Source organism: Calypte anna, chromosome 2 (assembly GCF_003957555.1).
Source record: "Calypte anna isolate BGI_N300 chromosome 2, bCalAnn1_v1.p, whole genome shotgun sequence".
Classification (NCBI taxonomy): Eukaryota; Metazoa; Chordata; class Aves; order Apodiformes; family Trochilidae; genus Calypte; species Calypte anna.
Window position 1 is genome coordinate 53289357 of NC_044245.1, and position 26950 is coordinate 53316306.

Below are 26950 nucleotides of genomic sequence, written 5' to 3' on the forward strand. Positions count from 1 at the left end.
ATGCTGGTGACTCAAGATCCCTGCACATCAGGTGTGAGTACTGGGGATGCAAGCTCCAGTAATGCACATACTGACAATGCTGTATGTGCTCAAGCTTAGAGGTGCCCTGCCTCCAGCCAGGTGGAGGAGAGGGACAACCGAATCTATTGGATTGTGTGGATTCGATGGCCTGGCACATTAGAGCCACAAAAGTATAAAGCCTTGGTGGACACTGGTGCACAGTGCACCCTAATGCCATCGAATCAGAAAGGCACAGACTCCGTCACTATTTCTGGAGTGACGGGGGGATCTAAAGAACTGACTATTGTGAAGGCTGATGTGAGCCTCACTGGAATAAAGTGGCATAAACACCCAATAGTAACTGGTCCAGATGCTCCGTGCATCCTTGGCATAGACTACCTCAAGGGAGGTGATTTCGAGGACCCGAAAGGGTACCGCTGGTCCTTTGGTACTGCAGCTATTAAGACTGAGAATGCAGAATGGCTGCATACTTTGTTTGGCCTTTCAGATAAATCCTTTGTAGTGGGATTGCTGAGGACTACAAACCAGCGTCTGCCAACTGCTACTTCAGTAGTGCATCGTAGACAATATCGTGTCAACAGAGATGCTGTGGTCCCCATTCACAAGCTGATCCGGCAATTAGAGAGCCAAGGAGTGATCAGCAAGACTCATTCACCCTTCAACAGTCCTGTATGGCCAGTGAAAAAGCCAAATGGAGAGTGGAGGCTGACAGTGGACTATCGTGCCCTGAATGAGGTTACACCACCACTAAGTGCTGCTGTGCCGGACATGCTAGAACTTCAGTATGAGCTGGAGTCAAAGGCAGCCAAGTGGTATGCTACCATTGACATTGCTAATGCATTTTTTGCTATTCCTATAGCACCAGAATGCAGAGCACAGTTTGCCTTCACCTGGAGAGGTGTCCAGTACACTTGGAATCGACTGCCCCAGGGGTGGAAACACAGTCCTACCATCTGCCATGGACTGATCCATGATACCTTGGAAAAGGGTGGAGCTCCAGAACATCTACAATACATCGATGACATCATTGTATGGGGTGACTCAGCAAAGGAAGTCTACGAGAAAGGTAAGAAGATAATTGAAATCCTTCTAGAGGCTGGTTTTGCTATTAAAAGAAGCAAGGTCAAGGGACCTGCACAAGAGATACAGTTTCTGGGAGTTAAGTGGCAAGATGGACGTCGCCACATCCCAATGGACGTGATTAACAAAATAACAGCTATGGCCCCACCAACTACCAAAAAGGAAACACAGTCCTTTTTAGGAACTGTTGGTTTCTGGAGAATGCATATTCCTCTTTATAATCAGATTGTGAAACCTCTCTATGAGGTTACCCGGAAGAAGAAAGACTTTAAATGGGGCTCAGAACAACAAGCTGCTTTTGAGAATATTAAACAGGAGATTGTACAGGCAATGGCCCTTGGACCAATTCGAACAGGGCCAGACATCAAAAATATTCTTTACACCGGAGATGGAGGTGATGGTCCTACATGGAGCCTCTGGCAGAAAGCTCCAGGAGAGACTCGAGGCCGACCTCTAGGATTTTGGGGTCGAAACTACAAAGGCTCCGAAGCCAACTACACAGCTGCTGAAAAAGAGATATTGGCTGCATACGAAGGAGTCAGAGCTGCTTCAGAAGTGATTGGTACTGAAGCACAGCTCCTCCTAGTACCACGATTACCTGTACTGGGTTTTATGTACACAGGTAGAGAATCTTCCCATCATGCTACCGATGCTACCTGGAGTAAATGGATTGCTTTAATCTCACAGAGAGCTAGGATAGGAAGACTCAATCATCCAGGAATTGTAGAAGCAATAACACATTGGCCAGAGGGCAAACACTTTGGAATGCCACCAGGAAAAGTGGTAAAACGGGCTGAAGAAGCCCCACCATACGACCAGCTCCCAGAGAACGAGAAACAATATGCTCTTTTCACTGATGGATCCTGTCGTCTGGTAGGAGGCCATCGAAGGTGGAAAGCTGCCGTATGGAATCCTACACGACTAGTTGCAAAAACAGATGAAGGAGATGGTGAATCAAGTCAATTTGCAGAGGTAAAAGCTATCCAATTGGCTTTGGACATTGCTGAACAAGAAAAGTGGCCGAGACTTTATCTCTATACTGACTCATGGATGGTAGCAAATGCCTTATGGGGTTGGTTAAAGCAGTGGAAGCAAAACAACTGGCAACGTAGAGATAAACCTATCTGGGCTGCTGAACTTTGGAAAGACATTGCTACTAGGTTAGAGAAACTTGATGTAAAAGTGCGTCACGTAGATGCCCACGTACCTTCATATCGAGCTACCGAGGAACATCGAAACAACCAACGAGCAGATGAGGCTGCTCAAGTGTTCCAAATAGATCTGGACTGGGACCATAAAGGTGAACTGTTTTTGGCCAAATGGGCCCACAATGCTTCAGGTCATCAAGGCAGGGATGGAACATATCGATGGGCTCGTGACCGAGGAGTGGATTTATCTTTGGACTCTATTATGCAGGTTATCCACGATTGTGACATATGTGCTGCAATTAAGCAAGCTAAAAGGTTGAAACCTCTGTGGTATGAAGGGAGATGGTCAAAATATAGGTATGGGGAGGCCTGGCAAGTCGACTACATCACACTGCCTCAAACTCGCCAGGGTAAGCGCTATGTGCTTACAATGGTGGAGGCAAGTACAGGATGGCTGGAAACATATCCTGTGCCTCATGCCACAGCCCGGAACACTATCCTGGGCCTAGAGAAACAAGTCTTGTGGAGACATGGTACACCAGAAAGAATTGAGTCAGATAATGGAACTCATTTCAAAAATAGTCTCATAAATAACTGGGCCAAAGAACATGGTATTGAGTGGATATACCATATCCCCTATCATGCACCAGCCTCAGGTAAAATTGAAAGGTATAATGGTCTGTTAAAAACTACCTTAAAAGCAATGGGTGGTGGAACTTTCAAAAACTGGGACAAGCACTTGGCAAAAGCTACCTGGTTAGTTAATACCAGGGGTTCCATCAATCGAGCTGGTCCTGCTCAGTCAGATCTTCTACACACAGTAGATGGGGACAAAGTGCCTGTGGTGCATGAAAAGAATCTGCTAGGGAAAACAGTTTGGATTTATCCTGCCTCGGGCAAAGGTAAACCCATTCGTGGGGTTGCTTTCGCTCAAGGGCCTGGACACACTTGGTGGGTGATGATGAAAGATGGAGAAGTACAATGTGTACCACAAGGGAATCTAACACTAGGTGAGAATTCCTAATTTCTGCTTGTCTAGCTTAATCAGTAATGCATAGACTCTTTGGGAGTCATGAACTTGTATCCCACCATAACTACTGTTATGTGAACTGTTGCATAAACTAACAGTGTTCTATGAGTGTTTTTCAGGATGATTTTGTGGTGATGAAACCAGAACTAGGTTCATCGGCTGGCATCCAGTAACTTCCTTGAAATTACCATCTGCAACCTACAACTTGTGGACCATGGACATGAACTGTGAAGACTGGTCCTTCTTTTGAGAATCTGCTACAATAGATGAACATCTGCAATTGTAGACTGAATTACTTAGTGATTTTTAGCACAGAGAGATAGTAGTAATTTGTGTATAGATATGTTTAGGGATAAGAGTTAGTAATGATTGGAGCATGACGCAAATGGTATGGAATAAGGGGTGGAATGTCCTGGTTTGGGCCAGGATAAAGGTGGTTTTCTGTTTCTGTACTTTTGCTTTTAGCTAAGTCCCTTGTAAGTAGTTGCATTTGCTGAAATTAACAGCAAGTTTCTCAGACAGTGTATGTGCTTCTAGGACTGATAACACTTGATGTTTGTAATTACTGCTAGAGACTGGTATGCAGGGCCAAGGACACTGCTTTCCTCAGCTCTGAGGAAAATATTTTACCGTCCAGGAGGATACAGAGGTCCCACCTGAGCCCTCCTTTGGGGAGGAACAGACAAGATAGATGCCAGAATTGACCAAACAGAGTATTCCATCCCATATACGTCACACTCAGTATAAATCTGAGGCATCACGGGGACCGAGCCAGATCTTTTCCGGATCTTTTCCGGATCTTTTCCTGATCTTTTCCTGCTTCCCTTCCTTCACCCGGCATCCTGGAAGGATCCTGTCTGTTCGTGTGCCTGTGGTCCTGATCCGTGCCAGCCCATATCTGTGTGTTCCTGCCTCCAGTTCCCGACTGCTGCCGACTCCAGGAGTCCAGCCTGGACTTTCCCAGGGCTGCCCTACAGCCTCGGTGGTGACGTGAGAGTTATTGGGGGAAAGGAGGGAGGAATGTGGTTTCCATTTTCCTGTATATTTGTATATATTTAGTAATTTTACCTATTTATCACTACTGTTTCATTAAAGTTGTGTAGTTTAGTTTCCAACCCATAAGTCTCTCTTCCTTATTCTCTCTCCTTTCTCTATCAAGGAGAGACAGATTAATAGAGAGCGTCTGTTATTCGGTTTAATTGCCGGGCCAGTGTTAAACCGTGACAATGGCAGCAACGTTCAATGGCAGCAAATCTGTCATGTTTTTCAGGCATTTCTCTGAGAGGGAGACAAACAGAAATGAGAATAAAAACTGCCCCAGAGGGAGTTCTGTTAGGAACTCAATGTCTAGCTTGTGCCTTGTCTTAAGAGACTGGAACAACTCTCCATCTCTCTTGCCCAAACCTGGTTTCCAATGGATATCTTTAGACTACTAACGCTCACCACTATTACAAGGGTAAAGAAGTAGTGGGGAAAAGAGAAAGACTCAGTTATTTACAGTTATGGCCAAAAGCGGAGCTTGAGTTAACAAAGTTCTTCTATTTGTCTTCAGTTCTATTTTCATAGTCTTAAGAGATTTGTTTTCACTGCCAACAACTTCGTTTTCACTTTGTGATCCATTTTAAATCGTTTTAAAACAGCTCTCTTTTGTCCACTCATTGATTAATTGGTTTTTGTTTAATCTCACACAAGATAACCCATTCAGAATGTGAACTCCACATATTATTTGGGCCTATGTCCAGTTCCTAACCTCTCAAGAAACACTGACTATCTTCATAGACTTGCTGTGAGCTCCCTGTATTTGTCTTCCAGGTGTTTTTACAGAAGTTAACTGAATAGCACTTAGTGATCTCATTAAGAGGTCTCTACGTACCCCCATAACACTATCACAATTTTCTTGGGCAAATTAACTAAACCTTCAGAATCTAAACAAAACCAGGGGTCATTCCACTCATCAAAAACTTCAAGCTATGAACCCCTTATCTGTGATTGCCTACCTCTCCACTCTCATAATCTCAGTTTATTTCAAATTCAGTCCTGTGTGTGTATGTTATGTTATTTAAGTTCTTGCCAATAAATATAGTGGTTCCACATTCTACCCCAAAACATGAACCAGCAATATTTTATAATCAGTTAAGAAAGGGGGGGTTCTTGTGCATGACACTGCTATCTCTGTTAAATATCCCAATTTGTAATATCTTTATTAAGAGGAAAACAAACAAACAACAAAAACCAACAAGCAAACAAACAAACCCACAGTCAAACAAAATGCTTTTATAATTATCTAACTAGATAAGAAACAACTTATAAAATCTCCAGGAATGAAAGGCTAAAAGTGTGTGGCAATGCAGCAGATTTAAACCAATGAGAAATCTGTGAAAATTATAGGTCTAATGCTGACTTCGATCTTGGTAATGAATGAATTGAAAAGCCAGCAAGAAATTCATACAGCAAGGCAAAGCTTGCTACTTTAGAACTGAAGTAATAAGGAAAGCAGCTCCCTTCCTTTGATAAGAGATGGAGAAAGCAAGTTCCACTTACCTCTCATTACAGGTAAATGGAAAGACATTCCCATTTCTGCACAACAGCAGTCCCATGAAATGTGCTCACAAATCACAGCTCCTAGAGAACATCAGGTGCCTGCTTCCCATTCTGATTCACTTATCTGTTTCCCAAATGGCATCTTCTCACCTACCAATGAAATGCATCATAAAATTTTAAGAGACCATTAGTTTCACTTGCAAAAAAGAGGGAAGAATACTACAGAGTTAAGACACAAACCAGAAGGATTCATTTTGTACTTTAGAAATTTTTTACATGGATAGGTTCATTAAAGTAGGTTAGGGAAAGATCTGCATTCAGATGAAAGCAGGAAGCATGTAAATCGTGCTTTACATTTCAGCTGCAGATATAAAGTGTTCAGTGTACACTTTGATATAATCAAACCTTTTCAATTAGTCTTGCTATTTAGGTACGAGACTGTAATCTTGCTATTTAGGTAAGAGACTGAAGTTTAACAAGGGGATTTTGTGATTTTTTTGAGTGATTCTCCCTTCCTTTGAAGCAAAAATATATACAAGACAGATTTACATCTCTTTCATGGAACAGCCACTGAATTCTACCTAAAAGCACTTTCCAAGGCATAAGCAGAAAATTATTTGTTTTCCTATCTAAACCAGGCACAGGAAAGATACAAATTAAACAAAGCAAAATGCCTGTATGGATGGGAGAGCAAGAAATCTTGTATAAGCCAAACTCCAAACTTGTCTGTTGATCTGCTGATCTCAGCCTATCACAGTCATCTTGACCCAGTAACAGCTGACTTGAATAATTAAAAGTTATGCTTTGGAATATTGTTAGACTGAAAGGTTACTGGTTCCTGGAGCAGAACCCAAAATGCTCAGTGAGACAATTATCTTCCACCTAAAGCTTTCAAAGGAAGGAGTCTCCAGCAAGCAGGAAGATGAGAAAGTCCTCTGATGTCAGTATTGTATTGCTTTGAGCTTATGAACAATGCAGTAGAAAAGGATTATTAAACACCAGCCAGGCAGGGTGGCAGCAAAGTCTTGTGGGTTTTGCTTTTTTGGTTTTGTTTTGGGTTTTTTTGTTTGGTTGGTTGGTTTGGTTTTGGTTTTGGTTTTTAATTGGCTGGAAACAGAAGTGCTGAGGAACTAACAGGCTGACCCTGTTCTTACCTCTGCTTTCAGATTGGTTCCAAAGAATATTTATAAATATGGTAACAGGCGCTTTATATATATAAATATATTTATATTTGTATAAAAAAACAACATATGATGCCTTTTTGATTTTCTGCTTCTCAGAGGTGGCAGACATGTCATCCTTAGCTTGACATCCAAAGTCCTTACCCTACTCCCATATATGTATTAATCTCAAAGCCATGAAGCAATACTCATATATTGAAGCACAAAAAGAGGGGGAAATGCCAATGGCAGAAGTTGCACAAACTTGTTCATACCCATTATTCTTAACCTTTCACTTACAGCTAATTCCTGAAACATTAAGCTAAAGATGAAAACCACAGTCAAGTGTTAGGTTTTGCAGCCTGTCCCAGGGACAAAGCAAAATTCTATTCACTGACAGAAAATAACTATGTAAGACTAAAACAAGATAATTTACTGGTTTTCTATGACAAAAAAAAAAAAATGCCCTAGCTGGCTTCATCATGTTTGGGCTAGAAAGAAAAAACAATCAAACTAATCTGTGCAGATATTCCTCCTATTTCTCTCCCACAGCACATTTCACTGTGGTAGGTAATGACATCAAATTATTTGTCATTTGCCCTCAAATTAGTTTGCTTTTAAAAAGTGAACTAGCAAGTCAAAGGACCAAGAAAACATGAAAGAACCATTGCACTTGACTTCAGAAAAGGTTCAGGGGTAACACCAGAGCTGTTACAAAAGCATGAGGAAAATGAGATCTCTGCAACAAAGAGCTGTGGGGGAATGCACTAAAGCCATTAGGAGCTCAGATAATTTCGACAGATTTTTATCCTGTGGCTCATTACCCCCCATTCAGGGTTACTCAGATCTTTTCAAGGATATCTGCAACACCTACAGCTTTTAGTGACCTTTAGGAATGTATAAGTATATATTCCTTGCAGTTTAAGATGCTACTGGGAGAAACGCTTAAGTTTGTTGCTAAAATGACATGATGAAACACACTATTGACTTCCTACCTCCTTAGTGAACACTACATTAGACACAATGCATAATGCATGATACTATTTACACTTTATCTATCTCCTCAAGAAATTATTACTGTTAGAGGAATGTTTTTCACTTTCTTCTGTCTATAAGTCTGTCCTTTTGAACACTGAATGTTTGTTTTTCTTGTACACTTTTGTAGTTGGAAAAAAAGCCATCCTAAATCCATCTTAACAGTTAGTGTCCTCAGGGGTATGGAAGGAAAGATACAGCCAAAAGTCCAGCAAAACTTTTGCAATAGCAAACAGTGATCACCTGCAATATTGTCTCTAACACCAGTATGCAAAAAGGTTATTAACATCCTATGCTGCTTCTGGTATTGTAGGTTTTTGGCTTAGGCACAAAGCGGACCCAACACCTCTTTTTTACTATTTTCAGCACTAAAACTATTATTCCACTCTGTAAACTACTTCAGAGGCAATGCAGTCCCACTGCAAAAATCTTATTCCCTTTTGGAATATCTGCTATTTATATTCAAGATTTGTGTTAAGTTTTTCAAAAGGCACGTTGGAACCTTGTCAGCATTTAAAATACCTCCAAGTTGAGGCAGGGCTTTAGATTAGACCTATTTGTAATTTTAACAGTCTGATAAACCAAATCAGGCAGAAATGTTCAAGAACCTGAAGATTCAGAAGCCATCCAAGATGATTCAGAGATTCAGAATTTCCACCTTCACTTAACCATACACAAAAAAGTTCTAACATGTTGACATTGCAGCAGTAAATGGCCTGCCAGCCTCCCACTGACTGAGGCATTCTGTTTATATATTGATACATAAACATATATATCAATGTTATCAAAAAGATAAGGAGACAATAAGCCCCATGGGCATTCTTACAGACTGGAAAGGAAACATGGTATCAAGGAAACCCTAGTTACCACCTTCCTGCACGTTAAGGGTACACCACTGCTTAGCCTTAATGAAAATTTCTATTTTCCAGTAATCTAAAGGAGCAGAATTTAGCTTGTTAAGCAAAGCTTGGTCAAATCTTATATGCAAATTTCATTAGAAATAAAAATTAAAAATTAAAAAAGCTAGAATAAAATAGCACATAGTTTGGCTACTTAACAAAGCAGTTTAGTAAGATCTGTGATACTGTGGCTGTTGCTATACTGGCAAGACAGATAGTACAGGGGCCATCAGCAACCCTTACTTAGGCTTAACTCTGCTGAGGAACACCTTGCAGACTGTTGCCAGTCTCTTCTCTCTGGGTAGAAAGATGCTCCTTGAGTTTCTGGAATCAGATAAATGCAATCTGCTTCTGCTTTCAGGTGCAAATCCTGGCTCTCTGAAGTCAGTCACCATTTCCTTTATCAAAGAGGCTCTTGGATATTACCCGCAATGACTCCCTACACCCGCAGTGAAACAGTCCCTACATCACAGGGACTAAAAAAGTTACTGAACTGCTAAAATAGGTGAGTCTGGCCAAACACACAAATGTCTCCAAAACAATCTAGTTCAGCCAAGAGTGAAGGTCTTTCAGTTGAGAAATACTTGTATTTACAGAGCTTATAATGAGGAAATGCTGCTTTCGAAACCGTAGATCAGTTGTTTCATACTTAGAGATTCAGAGTCTTCACCCATGACAAATCACAGCTGGCATAAATATGATGAACCCCTTTTTCTCTCCAAGGAGAAAAGCCATCAAGGGAGTTAAAAAAGTAACACATTCCACAGAGGAGAGCAGAATTATGCTGTTCTTCACCCAAACTATAGCATTGCTTAAATATCATGGTACATTTGATCCACACTTGGAGTCTTGGGCTGAAACACCTTTCACTGTTGAGAAAGAGTAATGAATCAGGCATCTCATAATCAAGAAAAAACAATAGAAAAAATAAAGAAAATGAAAGGAAAAAATAATCAACTTGTACCCAAAATAAATCTTAATTTTGTATTTCTAGCAAAGTAACACGATTCTAATGAAACATGATGATTGGAATTTCAGTTGTTCACATGAAAGGTTCCTTCCTTCTTGGTTTGGTTGGCAATGAAAATTAAAAAAAGCAAATATTCACCAGTTAAATTATTACTCAAGATTTATTCCCTCTCACAAATGCAAAATATAAATACATTAAGATCTACATTTAAATTTAATTGTGCACTTGTAGTAATTATCCTAATAGCATTACTTTAAAAATGAAAGGATTTGCTTTGAATAAGTTCAAGACAGTGACTCAGGCTCACAGGAGGGAAGAGATTTTAAGACAAAACGAACAAACTACCCTGAATTCATCTCTCTGTTATGTATAAGTATTCCTGGAGTATTAGATATTGATTAATCTGAAGTTCTTAGTGATACTATTAACCAACTTGAAATTTTTGCTCCTCACCAAACTGAGGAGATTTAACACAATTTTACTGGAGGCAAACAAGGATTTGAGAGTATGCTGTTCATGAGCTGAACTTTGAGGAGAAGGTCACAGAATGCCAACCCACTTACTGCAATCAGTGACATGTTCAACGAGAGCATCATCAGGAGCAACACTACATGGACACCAATGAATGTTTCGGGTATGGATTACCCTGATCAAGAAGCCAACAACCACTTAGCAGAGCCTACACACACCCCAATAGGGGATGCTCTATTATATTGTCAGAACAAGAGGACAATGTGTACAACTCTTAAAAAGCTGACAGGTACAATGTGTCTGTTTTGCTGTCCTCCCACTGGCATTATCTCCCAAAGAACATGCTTGTATGACTGTTCCCACACACGGGTCACACTGGGAACCCCAGGATTCTTGTGAACAGCTATGTGTGGGGAATACCAATGAAGCCCAAAAGCCAGGTCCCTAATGCATATCACCTGCAGGCAACCACCACTATTAGTTAGATGAGGATGGAGGGGGTAGGGATAGGCCTTGGGACACCCAGTCTGCTTCTCTTAAACACAAAACATCAGGTTCCTAATACTCTTGGCTCAGTCCACTTCCAGCAGCCCGCTCCTCGCAGCATTTATCTTCTCCCTGGAGCTCTCTCTCCACTCTTTCACCCTCACGCTCTGCTTAAACTTTGAGCTGGAACTTGTCACCCGACCCTACCAGCCAACACTTCCCTCGGCCTCCTCCCTGAACCAGGTTAAGCCAAAAACATCACCCACTGACTCAACGATGGAGCTATTTTATTGACTGCACACAAGTGGCAGACATCCTCTTTCAGCCTGGATGAAATAAAGGGACATCATAAGAGAAGAAAAAGAAAAAAAAAAAAAGAAAAAAGAAAAAAAAGAGGCAGTGTTCATTTCCATAATAATTCTTGGAGTAGAAATACACAAAGGAAAAGGAAATACAGCCACTGTAGTTCCCTTCCATTTTACATGCTTGCACATTTCACAGTACCTTTTCACTACTTCACCTCAGTAGACTACAAATAAACAATCCCATCATCTTACACCATTGAAGCTATGAGGAATTCTACTCTTTCATTTCAAGAGAAAATTTGAGACAGAGCACTCAGAGGCTTCCCATTTACACAGTTCTATTCCTGTTTCCATAACTAAATGTTAATTAGGTCATCCCTGATGATCCTTATCCAACTTGAGATCTTTCCAACTTTCCAATGTTCTATGATTCTAGGGAAGCACAGATAGGACCTTGGACTAGCTCTGACCTGGAGGAATACGTGGCTAGAGCTCATTTATTTGGCCCAAGACCATGCTAAATAAAATATGACTTTGGTAAAGTGTTATATCACACATACACTTGTATTACCAAACCTAAGACATTGTCACCATACAGAACAATCTCACTAATTAGTCTTTCTTAATTTTCAGAAGTCAACTTGAAACCATATCTATTTAAATGCTTCATAATACTATGTCTTTCATGCCACACAGCACTGTGTAAGAAGGCAATTTTAAAGTCATTCTAGACTCAACTCTGATAATACAGTAAATCTTTTTTATTTAGAAAATCATAATTTAGAGACAGATAGAAACAATAAAAGTAAGCAGCACATATCAATGTGTGTCTGCTTCCACAGAAAGAATTATTCCCTTAGATCTAACTATTCTGTCTGGGTGATAATTCTTCTCTATCATACATGTTCTTAGCTCCCAGGGCTTTCCAAAAGCATTTCTACCTGATAATTCAGTAAAATATCTTTAACAGTCTTCTTTCTGCCTTTTTAAGGGAAGGCTTACCCACTGAGGGACAGCTGAGAGGTATTTAAAGCCTTTTTCCTCAGCCTTTGAATAAGTTGAACAGGTTGATTAGATTTGGCCTCCTGGAGGCTATAATTCAATTATGGTGGTCACAGAGGTAGGTGTTTATGAGTGTGGAAATAACCAGGCCACAAGATGTTAACTGTTACACTACAGATGCCTTTTTTCCTGCACAGCCAAGAGGTATTGCTGAGCAGAAATACTGACCTCATCCAGTGGGCAATCTCTGGGAACTCCAAGTATCTTCTTTACAAAAACCTTGTACCAAAGTCCTTCCATCATCTCACTGCATCACAGTGAGAGCTGTTGTCCAGAGATCACAATTGTTTTTCCATTCCATTCTTGACATTCAAAACAGATATGTAGCATCTACAACTTCATTGGACATTTCTGGCATTTCCATTTAAATCAGAATTGTCAGAATAACAATTCATATTTTGTGTGCCCAGGTTAATTCTATTTCTTTCCACATTGCAAAGTGTAATTAAATAGGAGAAGTGAAACAACTGTCCTATCCACTTATGTCTCAAACAGAAAGCCCCTATCTCTTCTGAAGGACAATAAAAAAACTCTTATTGGCTGTCCAGTCTGCCTAGTGTCAAATTCCTTTGCTATTTTTAAATTCTGATTCTCATTTTAGCATAGATGAAAACATGCAGATGTTTGGGCCACAACAAGGCTAATACATCGTGTTTGTCATTTATAGAACTTCATTTTGGAGATTTTAAATCGTATAACAAATGCTGACTAGGCAGACATTCTCCTCTCACAGGAGAGGGCTGTGGAGGAAACAGTATCTCCTACTGGATTCTGTTCTTGCCACACTCTGGAAAAGACACTTCTAATCAGGGTCCAAGTAGCAGGGTGGAGTGCACATCTGTTTTAAAAGGTTGTTTTAACATTAAAATAATTATTATATGCATTCGAGTGTGTTGGACTGGTTTCTCCAACATAAATATAACAATGGAGTGAGGTACAATTATTTCAAACAATTAATAACCTCATCAATATGAAACAGATTCCAGTACTTGTGAATATGTATTTCAGTTTCATAGACAAGAGTGTTGCTATAGCTGATTTCTCACAAAAAGTATCAGATGAAGCAGGTACTTCATGTTTCAATGGCAGACAAGACAAGGTCTGTTCAAAACCTCTCTTCTGAAGGACAAGGACTCTCCTAAGGTTCATGGAATATATCTAAGGTAACAATAAGTAAGAGAAGCTGAGTGAAATTTTGCATTTTAAACATTAAATTGTGAAAAAATGTGGAAAAATATAGCCCTGAGGTCTCAAAACAGCAAAGATCAAGTGGTCTTTATGAGGGTCACAAAAGGACTTTTAGGGACTTATTTAAAGGGGTGTCATCCCTCTCTGACTACCAAATCACATGTGCAGGGACTTAAGACTTCTTAAATACCTCACAAGAGTAGGATCAAGAAGCTCACTGCTGTAAATAAATTCACATTTTAGGCACAGCCAGCACAAGTTGTCATTTTCTCCTTCTTTCTACATCGATACCTAGCACTTTTACTTCATTTCTATGTTTTTTCATTCATTTTTAGTTGAAATATCCATGGCAAAGTAACATAGGTATGTCACAGACAATAAAGGAAAGGGAAGATGAGTACTAAATGACAAACCGTTCCACAAGACAGGCATTAGACAAACTTCCCATTCTTCATGGGAGACCAGTTACTGTACTTCTATTTAGTGCTTGCCAAGAGAGGCCTTTATCTTCCTGCCTTTTCAAATTCTAACATACCTCTCAAAGTACGTCTGAAATCACAGAGAATTTGCTAGGAACAAACACTTTACATGTCTTTGTCACTTTTTTTAGTACTTTTATCTCCTTTTCCAGTTTTCAACTTGTACAAAAGCCTCTATCCTGTAGTCAATTTGGTAAATATAGAGCAAATTTCCACAGAAAATCAATTTGGTCTTTCAGAGACAAAAGAATACAAACAAACAAACAAACTAACATTACATACAAAAAAAAAAAAAAAAAAGCAATTTGGGACTATGTGGTCTCCTAAAAAGTTACTAGTGACTCACTGTTTGACTCTGTTCCATTTTGCTATATTGTCTTAAACTCATAGGGAACAAAAATTGAAACTTTTGAAACAGACTTCCTGATCATCCCCACTTGTTGCTCTTTGTTTTCCATTACAGAGCAGTCCATGCATATCCAATCATCCTCAGCATCACCTCTGCTGATTTCCTTCTACTGGATCCTTGTCTGATATATAAGTCTGGCATCTATTAATTCCCAATACTACTTTGAGGCATGGCTCTGGGAAAGCAGGTTAGTAGCCTTCAGGCAGAGGACCCAAATTCCTTAATTCTCCCAGACAACACTACTATTCACTTCCCCAGGACCAAAATTTCTCCCTTAGTTCCTGGGCTGACTCTGAGCAGAGTTTATCTTCATGTCAAGTGCGATGTAAATACAGTAGAAAGAGACTAGAGTGAAAGCATTTTGATACTTTGATGATTTGATAGAAATTACTAAATTATAGTTCATAATATTTGGAAAAAAACCCCAAAAAAACAAAACACCAAAATTTAAAGTCTGAACCAACACCCACAGATACAGGCACAGAACAATACACTGCCTTAAAATATGTTCAAGACTCTGGTTTACATCTACAAGACATTCAGTTTGTCCAAACAATATACTCACAAATTTTTCAGTTCCAGAAAATTATGCAATTCCCTTCCATGTTATCCTCTGCTGTTTACTTCTACTTCATTGTAATCCTCCACACTGCCAATCTATCAGTTTCACAGAAAAAAAAAACCCAAAACATTAATTTGTCCCAGCATAGCAAAGAGCCTTACCCTTAAGTGTCAGGGTCCAGAAGGAAGTAAGAAAACCCAACGTAGTGATAATCAGAAAAGGATATAATACTAAAAAACAGAAGAATATATTTCTTACTACTCTCCTGGATATGAAGCCCTCTACTCCCACAGCATAGCTACCTGGCTTTATCCTTCACAATCTAAAATCCCAATATACTTATACTTGGCAATATACTGCTCCATATTGAATACTCAGCTTAAATATCTTGCAATATGAAGCCATACAATAAGGCTGAGTAATATCTGTATGTTTTATTTTTGGCTGAAAAGGCATCAAACATAGGCATTATAAGTTGCTATGTAGTCCAAGACAACCAAGCCATCACAAAACATGTAATATTGCCAAGAAAAACAGATACAGTAGAGAAAAAAGTTACATGAACAGACATGAAATATCGTACAGCACTTGTAGGAAAGCACTTGCTTACCACTGTAGGAAAGAGCAGGGCCTTTCCAGGCTTGTTGCCACTCTGACACTCACAGACAAGCTGTACTCCATCTCACAGCTGAGAGAGACTGAGCCTTTAGCACAGTGCCTTGTTGTACTATTAACACCATCCACCTCCAGTGCAGAACACAAACATCTCCATCTCCCCCTCCTCACACCTCCTCGCTCCAAGCCCAAGCTTTGTGCTGGAACAGCACAGAATGCGTGCACAGCCACACATTCTGGTTTTCCACCCCAGCTACACAGAAGAAAACTTGTGGCAGATAAATAGAGAAGGCAATTCAGGATGGAAATATCCTGATGGTCATGAGGAAAAGCTTAGAGACACTCAAATCTTTTAACATTGCAGCCTCTAAATTATGGTATCACCCGGTTTCTAGCTCAGGATTGCATCTATATTAGCATTTACTGCATTGTGAGGTTCATTTTAGGTTTATATTTTTTTGTGGTGTCTGAAAATATCACTTAAGCTCTTGTGCAAAGCTCTCTCATTCCTTGTGAAATAAGGTCGGAGTCAAGCATTAGAGCAACATCTGTCTCACCCCACCTGAGACTGGTTGCACAAGGCCGTCCTGTGGTTAGCACTCTACAAATCCATGGCACACCCAGATTCAGCAACTGATGAGGACACTGGTCATGGAACCTAACAAATCACTGCAAATCAAGCCCTGATTCTTTCCTCTTTGGGCCACATCAGTCAGTAATATGCAGCCTAAGTTTCCACAGGCAACGCTCCTCCAGGTCCTGCTATCATATTCCTCAAGCTGAACATGCTGTCTGGTCTTTTATCTCCACCCAAAACAATTCTAAAATGCCAGTATTTAACCTATACTTATTGAGGACTGGAACTTGCACACAACTTCAAACTTTCACCAAAGCAAATGTCAACAAGTCAGGAAAAGATCTCCAAGGACTGAAGATTAAGGAATTTGCTGAGGAAAATACGATGTTTAAAAATCTACATTAAAAGTTAAAGATAGTACAGATATAGGTACTATACAGATAGATATAGCATATATATAGATAGCATATATATAGATAGTGCAGTACTGACTAATTCAACAATTTGACATCATGCTGTAACGTCACTAATTTTTTCCATACACTGCAATGGCTAAATAAGACAAACAAGCAGGGATTTACAGTCAGTGTAGAGATCATGTAGGCAGGATGAGGCAGAAAACTTCATGATCTCCTTGCACTCTTCAGTTCCTGACCCTCTCACTCCATCCTGATTTGATCAATTTTCAGAGGTACAGTGATAAAACTTGTATATTATCCTATAAAAGCACAGAGACCCCACAGAAACGTATGCACACAGCTGTCCAGAAAACATCTCTCTCTTCTCTCTTTGGTTTTGCATGTTGCCGCCTCCCTGCATGTTCATGAACACAAATAAGTTTGGCTGCCACGCATAGCCACATGTGCATGCATGCTCAATGTAAACAAGCTCCTATAATGTCTACATGTTCAGCCAGGCAAACATACCAGCCCTAAATGCCTGCATTTATATTTATACCTCTGTGACATGAATTATGCATACACATGGATTAGTAAACCGTCTTTCTCTTCTGTTGAGCTTTGGGCTGGTCCTTTGGGAACTCATTATCTACAGTGAGTTTCACCAGGGATTGATGTGACTCTACCAGAATTGTTATTGCATCGTACCTTCCCAGAAAGATTGTGATACTTTTCCCACAGTTCAATTCAGTATTGACTATTTAATTGTCTAATAGCAGTGAGCATTTTTCCCACCATGCCAAAAGAGTGAAACTGAATTTTCAGGAATATTACTGAGTTGTGGGGTTTTTTTTCCAGACAGATCCATTAAATTATCACTTGGATGGGTACTCCTGGAACAATTTCAGTGATTTTCTTTCCCTGGGCAATTATGCTACCTAGTGTCTTCAAATCAGATGGGCTTCATCTGTCTAGCAGGGGCAAAAGGACTATAGCCCATAAGTTGGCGAGGCTGATCAGGGGGGTTTTAAACTAGGTTTGAAGAGGGGGCAGGATTGAAACCAGACTCTCCAAAAATGAGCCTGAGGATGGGAAGCCTGAATTAAGAGTAAAATCAACAACCCAGCTGAAGTGGATGTACACCAATGCAGGCAGTATGGGAAGCAAACAAGAGGCGATGGAAGCCACTACGCAGCAGGAAAGCTGTGATGTAGTTGCCATCACGGAAATGTGGTGGGATGACTCATGTGACTGGAGTGCTGCCATGGATGGCTAAAAGCTCTTCAGAAGGGACAGACAAGGTAGGAGAGGTGGAGAGGTGGCTCTATATGTTAGAGAGTCTCTTGACCCTGTAGAACTCGAGGTCAGTAACAATAAGGCTGAATGCCTGTGTGTCAAAATTAGGGGGAAGGCCAACAAGGCTGACATCCTGGTGGGAGCCTGTTATAGACCACCCAACCAGGATTGATGAGAGTGATGAATTAATCTACAAGCAGCTGGCAGATGTCTCAGTATCACCAGCCCTTGTTCTCATGGGTGACTTTAACCTGCCGAATATCTGCTGGGAACTCCACACAGCAGAGAAGAGGCAGTCTAGGAGGTTCCTGGAGCATATAGAGGGTAATTTCCTGCTCTAGCTGGTAAATGACCCCACAAGGGATGGGTCCCTGCTAGACCTTCTGTTCACAACCAGAGAGGGGCTGGTGGGAGATGTGGTGGTTGGAGGCTGTCTGGGGCACAGTGACCATGAAATAATAGAGTTTTCAATACTCAGGGATGCAAGGAGTGCCATCAATAAAACCTCTATGGTGGAGTGCTGGAGAGCAGATTTTTGCCTTTTCAGAAGACTGATTCAGGATGTACCCTGGGAAACAGCCCTTGAAAACAAAGGGGTCCAGGAGGGATGGGTGTACTTCAAGAAGCAAGTCCTGAACAGGACTGGACTGTCCCTGTTGCCAAAAGAGAAGCCAGAGGGGAAGATGACTGAACAGGGAGGTATTGAAGGAAATTAGGGGTAAAAAGAGAGCTTGCAGACTAGGGAAAAAAGGGCTGGCTACTCAGGAAGACTTTAGGAGTATAGGTAGGTCATGTAGAAAGAAAATTAGAGAGACAAAAGCACGGTTTGAACTCAATCTTGCCACTTCCATTAAGGATAACAAAGTTACGGGTTGGACTTGATGATCTCAGAGGTCCTTTCCAACCTAAATGATGCTGTGATTCTGTGAATTTGCTTCAACTTACTTTTCTGTTTTCAAAGTAGGTTTTGATTTTGCTTTTTTTTCTTAACTGCCTCAGATAGCAACTTCGCCTGATGCCAGGATTGATGTGGGTGATGAAAAGCAGCCTGCTCTTCCACCAACTTATCCCATTAAGAGACAAACACCCTGGTTAGCAGCTGAAAGGTGGTGAAAAACCTTCTGTATCACCATCCTGCCCACCTCCCATCCTCATCCTACCAAGGGGTGCAGTAGACAACAATACCCCCCTCATGCTAGTAACGCTCCAGCCTGTGCCCACAGTGCTTGTGGGGTGGATTTGCCCACAACTGGGTCTCCTGCTCAGGCACCCTTGGGCATGAGACACCACTGGCCATGAAGTGCCATTAGCCATGAGGTGCCATTAGCCATAAGGCACCATTAGCCATGAGGCACCATTTTATCACTTTCCGAGGCCACGGCTCCCCCCACACTGGGGAGGTGGTGGCAGGTTGGCTTTTTCCCACTTCCACGACGCGTGGCAGCCTCCTGCCAACTATGGGGGGGGGGTTTACAATTTTTTGGTGAATTCTTCTCCCTCCTTGAAGCCGTCCGGCCCCGGAGGGGGCAGAGGTGGGGAGAGGCGGGAAATGGGTGAGAGGTGGCTGAGGGCGCTGAGGCGGTGGCTACGCGAGACCTCGGCGCTCTCTGCTGGCAGCTTCGGGAAGAGCAACCTCAACCGCGGGCAAGCGGGGCCGGACCGAACCGCGGCGGGGGCAAACGGGGCTGCCCTCAAGCAGCTTCACCGGCGGGGAGAGGATGAGATGGGGAAAAAGCGCAGCTCCTTGCCCAAGAGCCGTTCTTGAATTCAGGACCGTCACAGCCCCCCGAGCCCTGCCTCGGAGGGATGGAACAACCTTCAGTTGCCAACCTTCGGCACCGGTACAGGTACCGGCTGGCACTTCAACATCCTCCGCACGTCCCGCACAGCGCAGGGGTTCCGCACAGACCCCTCGGTGTCTGATAAGAAAGCCGTCTCCCTTCCCGGGGAAGGAAAAGCAGCCTGCGGGGCTTGCTTACCTCCGAGTTGTAAACTTCATGCCCCTGAGACAGAAACTCGGCACGGTCACGCCGGAGCCTAACGCTGGCTCCCGCGAAACCATGGCTCCCGGAGGTGGTTCGGGGCTGTCGAAGGAGTTGGCATCCCCGGGTTTGTTGTTAAATAGTTTTTAGTATTTTGTTTTGAGGGGATCATCTTTGCCCTTCCGTTTCTTTTAAATAAAATGACCGCCCCGTCTTCCCACTCAAAGGGGAACGGTAGGGAGGAGAGAACCTGCAGGCTCTTATGCTCCCCGGGCTGAGGTCGTAGGAGGCAGCTGCGAGAGTAACCCAAACCCCAAGACCCCCAAACCTCCCACCGCCAACAACTGCGGCCAGAGAGCGCCCGCCCTGCCTGCAGCATCCCGGGGCGGGGTGAGGTGCGGCCGGTGCCGCTGCTCCTGCGGGCGGAAACCGCACCAGAAGCCGCTTGCCCTCTTATTTGGGCGGATTGAGGGATGGAGGGAGCGGTGGGTACCCACTCTGATCAGATGCACTTTTTAAATAATTCGCAAGCCAGCCTGGGTTTTCCTGCTTGCCCCTGCCCACGGCGAAAGCTTCCCTCCGGTGGGGCCGGCTGGACGGGCAGGGCGAGCCCCCCGCGGCTCCCCCATTCCCCTGAGTGGGGCTGAGTGGGAGGCTAGAAGGAGACACAAACACCCAGACAGACACACGGACACACACCCTGGCACCGGGGGATAGGGTTAGGGGGGGGAGGGGGGGCGGTGGCCCCGGTCTGCGTCAGAGCTGTGCAAACACCGCCGCGGCACCCGCTGCTATTTAAAGGGCAGAGGCTGAGTCTCCCCCAGGTTCCCTTTCCTGGGCACACGCGGGCCTCACTCCTTCCTCAGGTCCCACCTCGGGAAAGAGCAGCGGAAAGGTAGGAAGCGCCTCTCACCCCTCCTCTGACCACATCTCTGCTTGGGTGGGGGGGGAAGATGACACGAAATGGAGGGAGGGGGTCGTCCTGGCATCCCGCTTTTGCTGGAGGAGATGCACCCGGGTCCAGCGGGAATGAGGATTTCGGGGTGATCCCCGCACCGGCGCGGGGTCCCAGAGGGTCTCCGGTGTACGACGCGGTATGCGGGGATCGCCGGGCGGTGCCGGGGGGTTGGAACTCTCGGTGCTCCCGGACGAGCCCGCTGTGAAAGAAACAACTATCCAGGACGAGATTCCGTGTTTGGCGTCGTGAGTATGCACGCGAATATATATATATGCCTTAAAAAAATACAGGAATCTGGTCGGTTAGAAAGTTACCTCTCTGGAAAGGCTGTAGCACATCTAAGTCTGTCTGTGCCTAAGTACCAAAAACTGCTCGGATTCCTTGCTAATAACTGTGCTGGGGTGACACTTTGGCATTTTTCATACACCTCGTACCAATACAAGGTAGGTTGTAGGGTTGGACTAGATGATCTCTGAGGTCCCTTCCAACCCGGCTAATTCTATGATTCTATGAAAAAGAACATATTTTATTCCTTGCAGCTGTTTTCATTCTAGTGTATATGTTGGGCAAATAAACTCAACTTTCTCCTATTTTAAAGTGGAAATATTATGTCCAGTGTACTGTTCAAAAAGTCAACCAATTCAAAACTTCTCATACAGAGAAGAAAATTTATGTATATTTGTGACTGGAAATTTTCCCCACAGAATTAAGTATGAGACATCTCAGTAATAACTGGGAGTAATTTCTGTGTTTCCAGAAACAAATACTATTTCAGCTTATATGCTCAAACAAGCAAGTAAAATTACATCTTTTTTTCCTAATAGTTGCTTAAGAAATCAGTAAAAAATTGTTACACTTGAATTCTCTATTTAATATGAAGTGTAATATTGTTACACTGCAAAATATTTCTCGCAGCTTTTAACTAACCAGCTGTTGCCACCTCAGGCTGTAGATCAAGTTCTTGGAGTGGTTATTAGATTTTTGTTTTTTCTTTCCTTGGTACAAGCTTTTTCTTGCCATGTATGACATGGTGGAACCTCTTGGACGCTAATGTTCAAACCATTAAATGGCTGAGAGGATGAGGGCTTGTCATAGAACTTGTCAAAACTGACTATTTTGTAATAACAGCAGATTGTAGTACAATAGCAAAATACTGTAGTGTTTAAATCCTGAGATTTTTCAAAGCACTGGATTCATCTCCTTTAAGTTTTAATTAAGTACAGCTTCCAAAAAAAACCCAAAAGCAAATAAGAACTGAGTAGATCAAGGAGGCACAGCACATACTTCCGTGAATTAAACATAAATTAAATTTATTCCTTAGAGTTTAGCTTCCTCTTATCAAGGGATATTTAACTATTCATATACCTGTTTTCCAACTTAAGACAGATGCCACAGTTACCTGTATTTAAAAAACAACAAAAGCAAAAAACAACTAACACATATGGTTTGCTCAGAAACCAGCACCTCCAATAGAAGATGGGGGTAGGGCCAACATAAAACATATATTAAATCTGGGAGTTTTAACAACCTGTGGTTCCTTTTTCCCTCCAGCAATGTACAGCAGTGTTTGCATCTGCATGTTCCTTGCTGTGCTCTCGGCAAGCTCTTTGGGGCAGCAAACTGTGGGCTCACACAATGGGAATCCACTGCCTGCTGAGGTGGAGCAGAGCTGGGCAGAACATCACCGGCACCTCCGTGCCCCTTCCTCTGCTGGCACCCTCAAATCCATGTCACGGATGGATGGAAGCATTGACCAGAGAGCCAACATCGGAGCCCTGCTGGCCAAGTACCTCCAGCAAGCCAGAAAAGGTACTGGTTATAGCTTGCTTACTTTACTACTTCTCTGTCAGTGGAATTTTCCTGCAGGGGTACCAAGATGTTAAGGTAAGGTGATCTCTTGTCACCCAGTATGAATCCCTAGAGAAGACAGGACGTAGAATTTGCCTTGTTATTCCTGAAGTAGAGAGCATTTTTTTTGCATTTATTGAGGGCATCCCTCTTTTGCTGGAGAAGATGCACCCGGGTCCCACGGGAATGAGGATTTCGGGGTGGCCCCCGCACCGGCGCGGGGTCCCGAAGGGTCTCTGGTGTACGACGCGGTGTGCAGGGATCACACCTCTTCCCAAAGTAGATTTGTACAAAGCAGCCCCTGACTGAGACCTGTGCACAGATAACTGAAGAAAACATAATGTCCCTGTCAGGTCATAGCTCAGCTTTATTTTTTAACTTGCCATTTCATAGCCTTTTAAATATTTCAGTATTCTTTTCATCAGGTTGCATCTCAGATAAAATACAGGAATTGTATTTTGGCCAAACTTTTTCCTTTAGTGCATCTCCTCCCTCCTTTTTTTAAGTTCAGAAAAACTTCTCTGAGGCTAAATACAGACCAAAAGGCTAACCTCACCTCAGCCAGAAATAACCTGTACCAGGGAAATCTTCTGAATATTGGATTCTTCATGTATTCAATCCTAGAGGAAGTTAGAAATCTGTGAAAGTTTTTAAAGGATTAGAACTCAGAGTTATGAACACAGTAAGTGAAATAATGTATAAGTAAAAGCACATTTTCTTTACAACGCCTCAGGTTTCAGGCAGCCAGGGAACACAACCTTGCAGTTACTTAACTCCATGGCAATGCATTTGTAACAAGGGTGTGAATCACTGGTATAGTAGTGGAATTAAAGGGCTTCGTGCTTACTGTGTGAGTTATCAGTCTCTCAAGGGAACAGCTATACCCCAAATGTGAGTTAGCAAATAAATGAATAAATGTGAATAAAGCTGTCCCTGCTACCATTTTACCCTGTTACCTGTACAGCATATATTTTTACACCGACACAAACACATGCTGCCTGTGCTGACCAGTAAAAATGAAGGATCAAATCCATTTCCCACTGTCACAACAAAACGTTTTCTCTTTTGAACTGTCTCATCTATTTATTGCTTCATATCTCAACAGAGTAACACTGTGGGCAACCTAATTGCTGTCACCTTCTGACTGCCAACTTCAACTAAAGCCACTACACAAATCTTGCTTATTTGTAATAGTTTCATTCCAATCTAATCAATTTACTGCAGGGAAAGAGAATGCCTGAGAAGCAAAGAAGGCCTGAGGGAAGTCAGTAATAAGGATTACCTGAATATACAGATATTGAGAAATTAATTCAGTCCCAGTCTCAGACTATACTTAGGATAAAATTCACTTTATATGAGTAAGAGCCTTCTCCTCTCCTGTCTCTCCACAAAACCTTCCACAGACCATTTAACACTCCTCTCCTGGTAGCCTCACTGCTGGCCACTGTGCTAGGCACAACTCTATTCTTGTTTTTGATGGTGATCTGCAATTCAGAGATGCCACGTATCTTTTGTGCATTACACATTCATCTGTGTACAAACAATAGTGCCAAATCAGAAGCGACAGGAAAAGAACCACTTTTAATATAACCAGAGAGACATCATCTCATATTGCCAGTTATCACAGTAGCCAGTAAGGAATATATTTTAGCAGAGAAGTAGAAAAGAGAAAAAAGAAAACCAAAGTAGAAGAAGAAATAAGATGTAGAATTCCACAACTCAGCCCTCCAATTAAGCTGTTACTCAATAAGAATCTTGCTACAGGAGTCTACAGAGCAGAATCCTCGTTACCTGTCCCCAGTCTAGTCATTGTCACCCACCCACATGGAAACAGAACCCCTCGTTCAAATTTATGTGTCTGTTATATTCTCTTAAATACCTGACTGACATCTCCAGGTAGCTTAGCCAGATGAAGTGAAAAATATTAAGACATCTTTTTGTTAGGTAGTAATATGAGGGAGAATTAGCTGCACACATGTTAATTGGCATAAGTAATTAACTCTACAACCAGCTGATAGGATTCTTGTGACATGACTAGGTTAGTTGAGCTCTGGTTTGTAGATGTGCTTGCTAGTTATAAGAGATGTAATTTACAGGGGCAAAACTATTAACTTAATTTATAACGATACACACAGTGTTCCCATCAAAACATTACATTCTCATTTAATGGAAAGGTTCTGGGCAGCACTTCAGAAACCTCTGCAGAACACTCACATCTAGTATATTAGTCACTTCTCACCTGTCTAAACCATAAGACTCAGTAGAAAAATCCATCTTGGAAGGAGGAAAGAGAGTCTGGGCATTTGCTAATGTTAGCAGTGATTGCTGTTTGCCCTTGTGATTAATAGAAAGGCTGATTTTGGACAATATTTCAAAACAGTGAGAGAGTTACATCCTCATAAGAGTTCAGGGCTAGATGGTGGCCTCGTAGCCCAGCTGCTACAGTTTTGGGTAAGTTTGGGTAAGTACATTGATTCTGCAGTAGCCACAGGACACCTCCAGTGGTTTGAGGGTGTTGTTAAGAAATTAATTTTACTTTTTGTGACCCCAGGCTTTCAGCATGGATCTGGCACTGTGCAGAAGAGAAACTGTAGGTCTTGAGTCAGTGACATGCACATTTACTATCCTCTTGGGACCTCTTGGCAGGCCACACCATAATGGCACCAGGGGAACCATTACAACCCACAGGTCACCACAGACTCAGGAGTCTCTTAAATACCACCGAGTGATGGTTCTGCAATATCTTAGCCCTGCCTGATTACAGTGGCAAGAAGCCATTCTCACCAATTTAATTATACATTTTCAATTATGAATATGAATTTTGAGCATTGAATGGTGATGTTATTTTCTAGAGATAATTTAATTTTTTGTGGTTATGTTTTTAGGTAAATGTCTAAGCCAGGGCTGGTTTCTTTTTTTGATGCCCTTAATTCTCTTACTTCTCTGCAACCACTAATGAAACAAAACAGTTGTTTTGGGTTTAATTCTTTGTTCCTTATATATTATTATATGAGGAAAACCTTGAAATATAGAAACAGAGACTCACCAAAGGTTCCTTCAGAACATAAGAAACCATAAGCAAGGCAACTGTGTAGATTTGGATTTGAGAGGTTTAGGGGGGCCTTCTTTTCCTTTTTGATCCGTTCAAGTATTCCTGAAGCCTCAGTATGCAATAAGTATTAATATACTGAATCTGTTCCTTCCTCACTCAAGGCTTAAACTCAATGTAATTACTGGTATGTTTCAGTTTTGCCTGTTTTCTGGGAGTACAGAGAGAATTTACATTTTTAGTTACATTTGTATTTTTAGTTACATGGTGTGATGGTGTCAAAACACAGCCCTTTTTTCTTTTTTTTTTTTTTTTTAAGTGTTAGTTCTCCTTGCAAATAGTTTGTATCTCTTTGATGCCCCAAGCAAGAAGACAGAAAGGCTAAAGCAGGATCAGAGAGGAGCATCCAACCTTGCTGTGAAGGGAATTATGAAAGCTTTGGATAAGCAGTGAAAATATCACTGGAGAAGTATGACCTGTATAATTCCAGCAATAGACATCACTAACTCTAAATTTCAGATGCGGCTTCCTCAGTATCGGGACTATTCCCACTTCTCTGCAAAACCTGTGATTCACAGTTCTACCCTGCTTGTTAATGAATTTGCACTGTAATTTAATTACTTACATTTATGGCTCTTCAGGCAACACGGGGCTGTGGTGCAGTCCTTATCTTAGGCCTGAGTCTGCTCTCCAGCAGAGTTATTTTGCCTCCAGAATGACTTTCCCAGTACCAGCAAGCAAGGGTGTGGGCTTCTAGGAAGAGTGAGAGATGGTCTGGACTTTGCTTTGCTTGCTGTCTCTGTACTGAAATAGGAAGGAAAAAGGAGAAATGCACCCATGTTCCTTCCCAGCAGCCAGGAGGGAGCAAACAATCTGTTGATTTTACAATAAGAACCCAAATCACTTTCAGGACATTACCCATAATGTTTCTATAGCATTTTCCTCCATCACATGACATGGTGTTACATGGCCTGTATTGATTCAGTTTCAACTATTGTGTTTCCCTAGGTGCCACTGGGAGGCTCCCAGTAATGGGAAACAGGGTACAGAGCATTGATCCTACTCACAGGATAAATGACAGAGACTACATGGGCTGGATGGATTTTGGACGCCGCAGTGCTGAAGAATATGAATATTCCTCCTAAAGAACAGCAAACTATAGCAACAGGAAAAAAAAAAAATCACACTCCCATGTCTGTACAGAAAGAGGAAAATTAATTTGTTGTTCTCTTCAAATCAGTGTTTTAAAAGATAACATGTATTTGATGTAAATTTGTCTGTAAGATTATACAATGCAATATATACATATGCAGAATTTTCCAGAAAATGTTTTCTCTCTTTTGTGGTTTCTCATACACTGATAATATATTAAACTTATTTC

At 41.9% G+C, this 26950-nt stretch overlaps 1 protein-coding gene across 1 annotated transcript; it reads left to right on the forward strand.

Annotated features, from left to right (window-relative positions):
* The first annotated feature begins 20535 nt into the window (after positions 1-20535).
* On the forward strand, positions 20536-26950 carry CCK (cholecystokinin). The gene is made up of 3 exons (XM_008493176.2): positions 20536-20609; positions 22224-22481; positions 26578-26950. The coding sequence occupies exons 2-3, from the start codon at positions 22226-22228 to the stop codon at positions 26712-26714; spliced, it is 393 nt and encodes a 130-aa protein (XP_008491398.2). The 5' UTR covers positions 20536-20609; positions 22224-22225; the 3' UTR covers positions 26715-26950.

Coding starts and splice junctions, on each gene's coding strand:
- CCK (XM_008493176.2), top strand. CDS start 22,226: ATGTACAGCAGTGTTTGCATCTGCATGTTCCTTGCTGTGCTCTCGGCA. Junction 22,482..26,577: donor CCTCCAGCAAGCCAGAAAAG/GTACTGGTTATA, acceptor GTGTTTCCCTAG/GTGCCACTGGGAGGCTCCCA.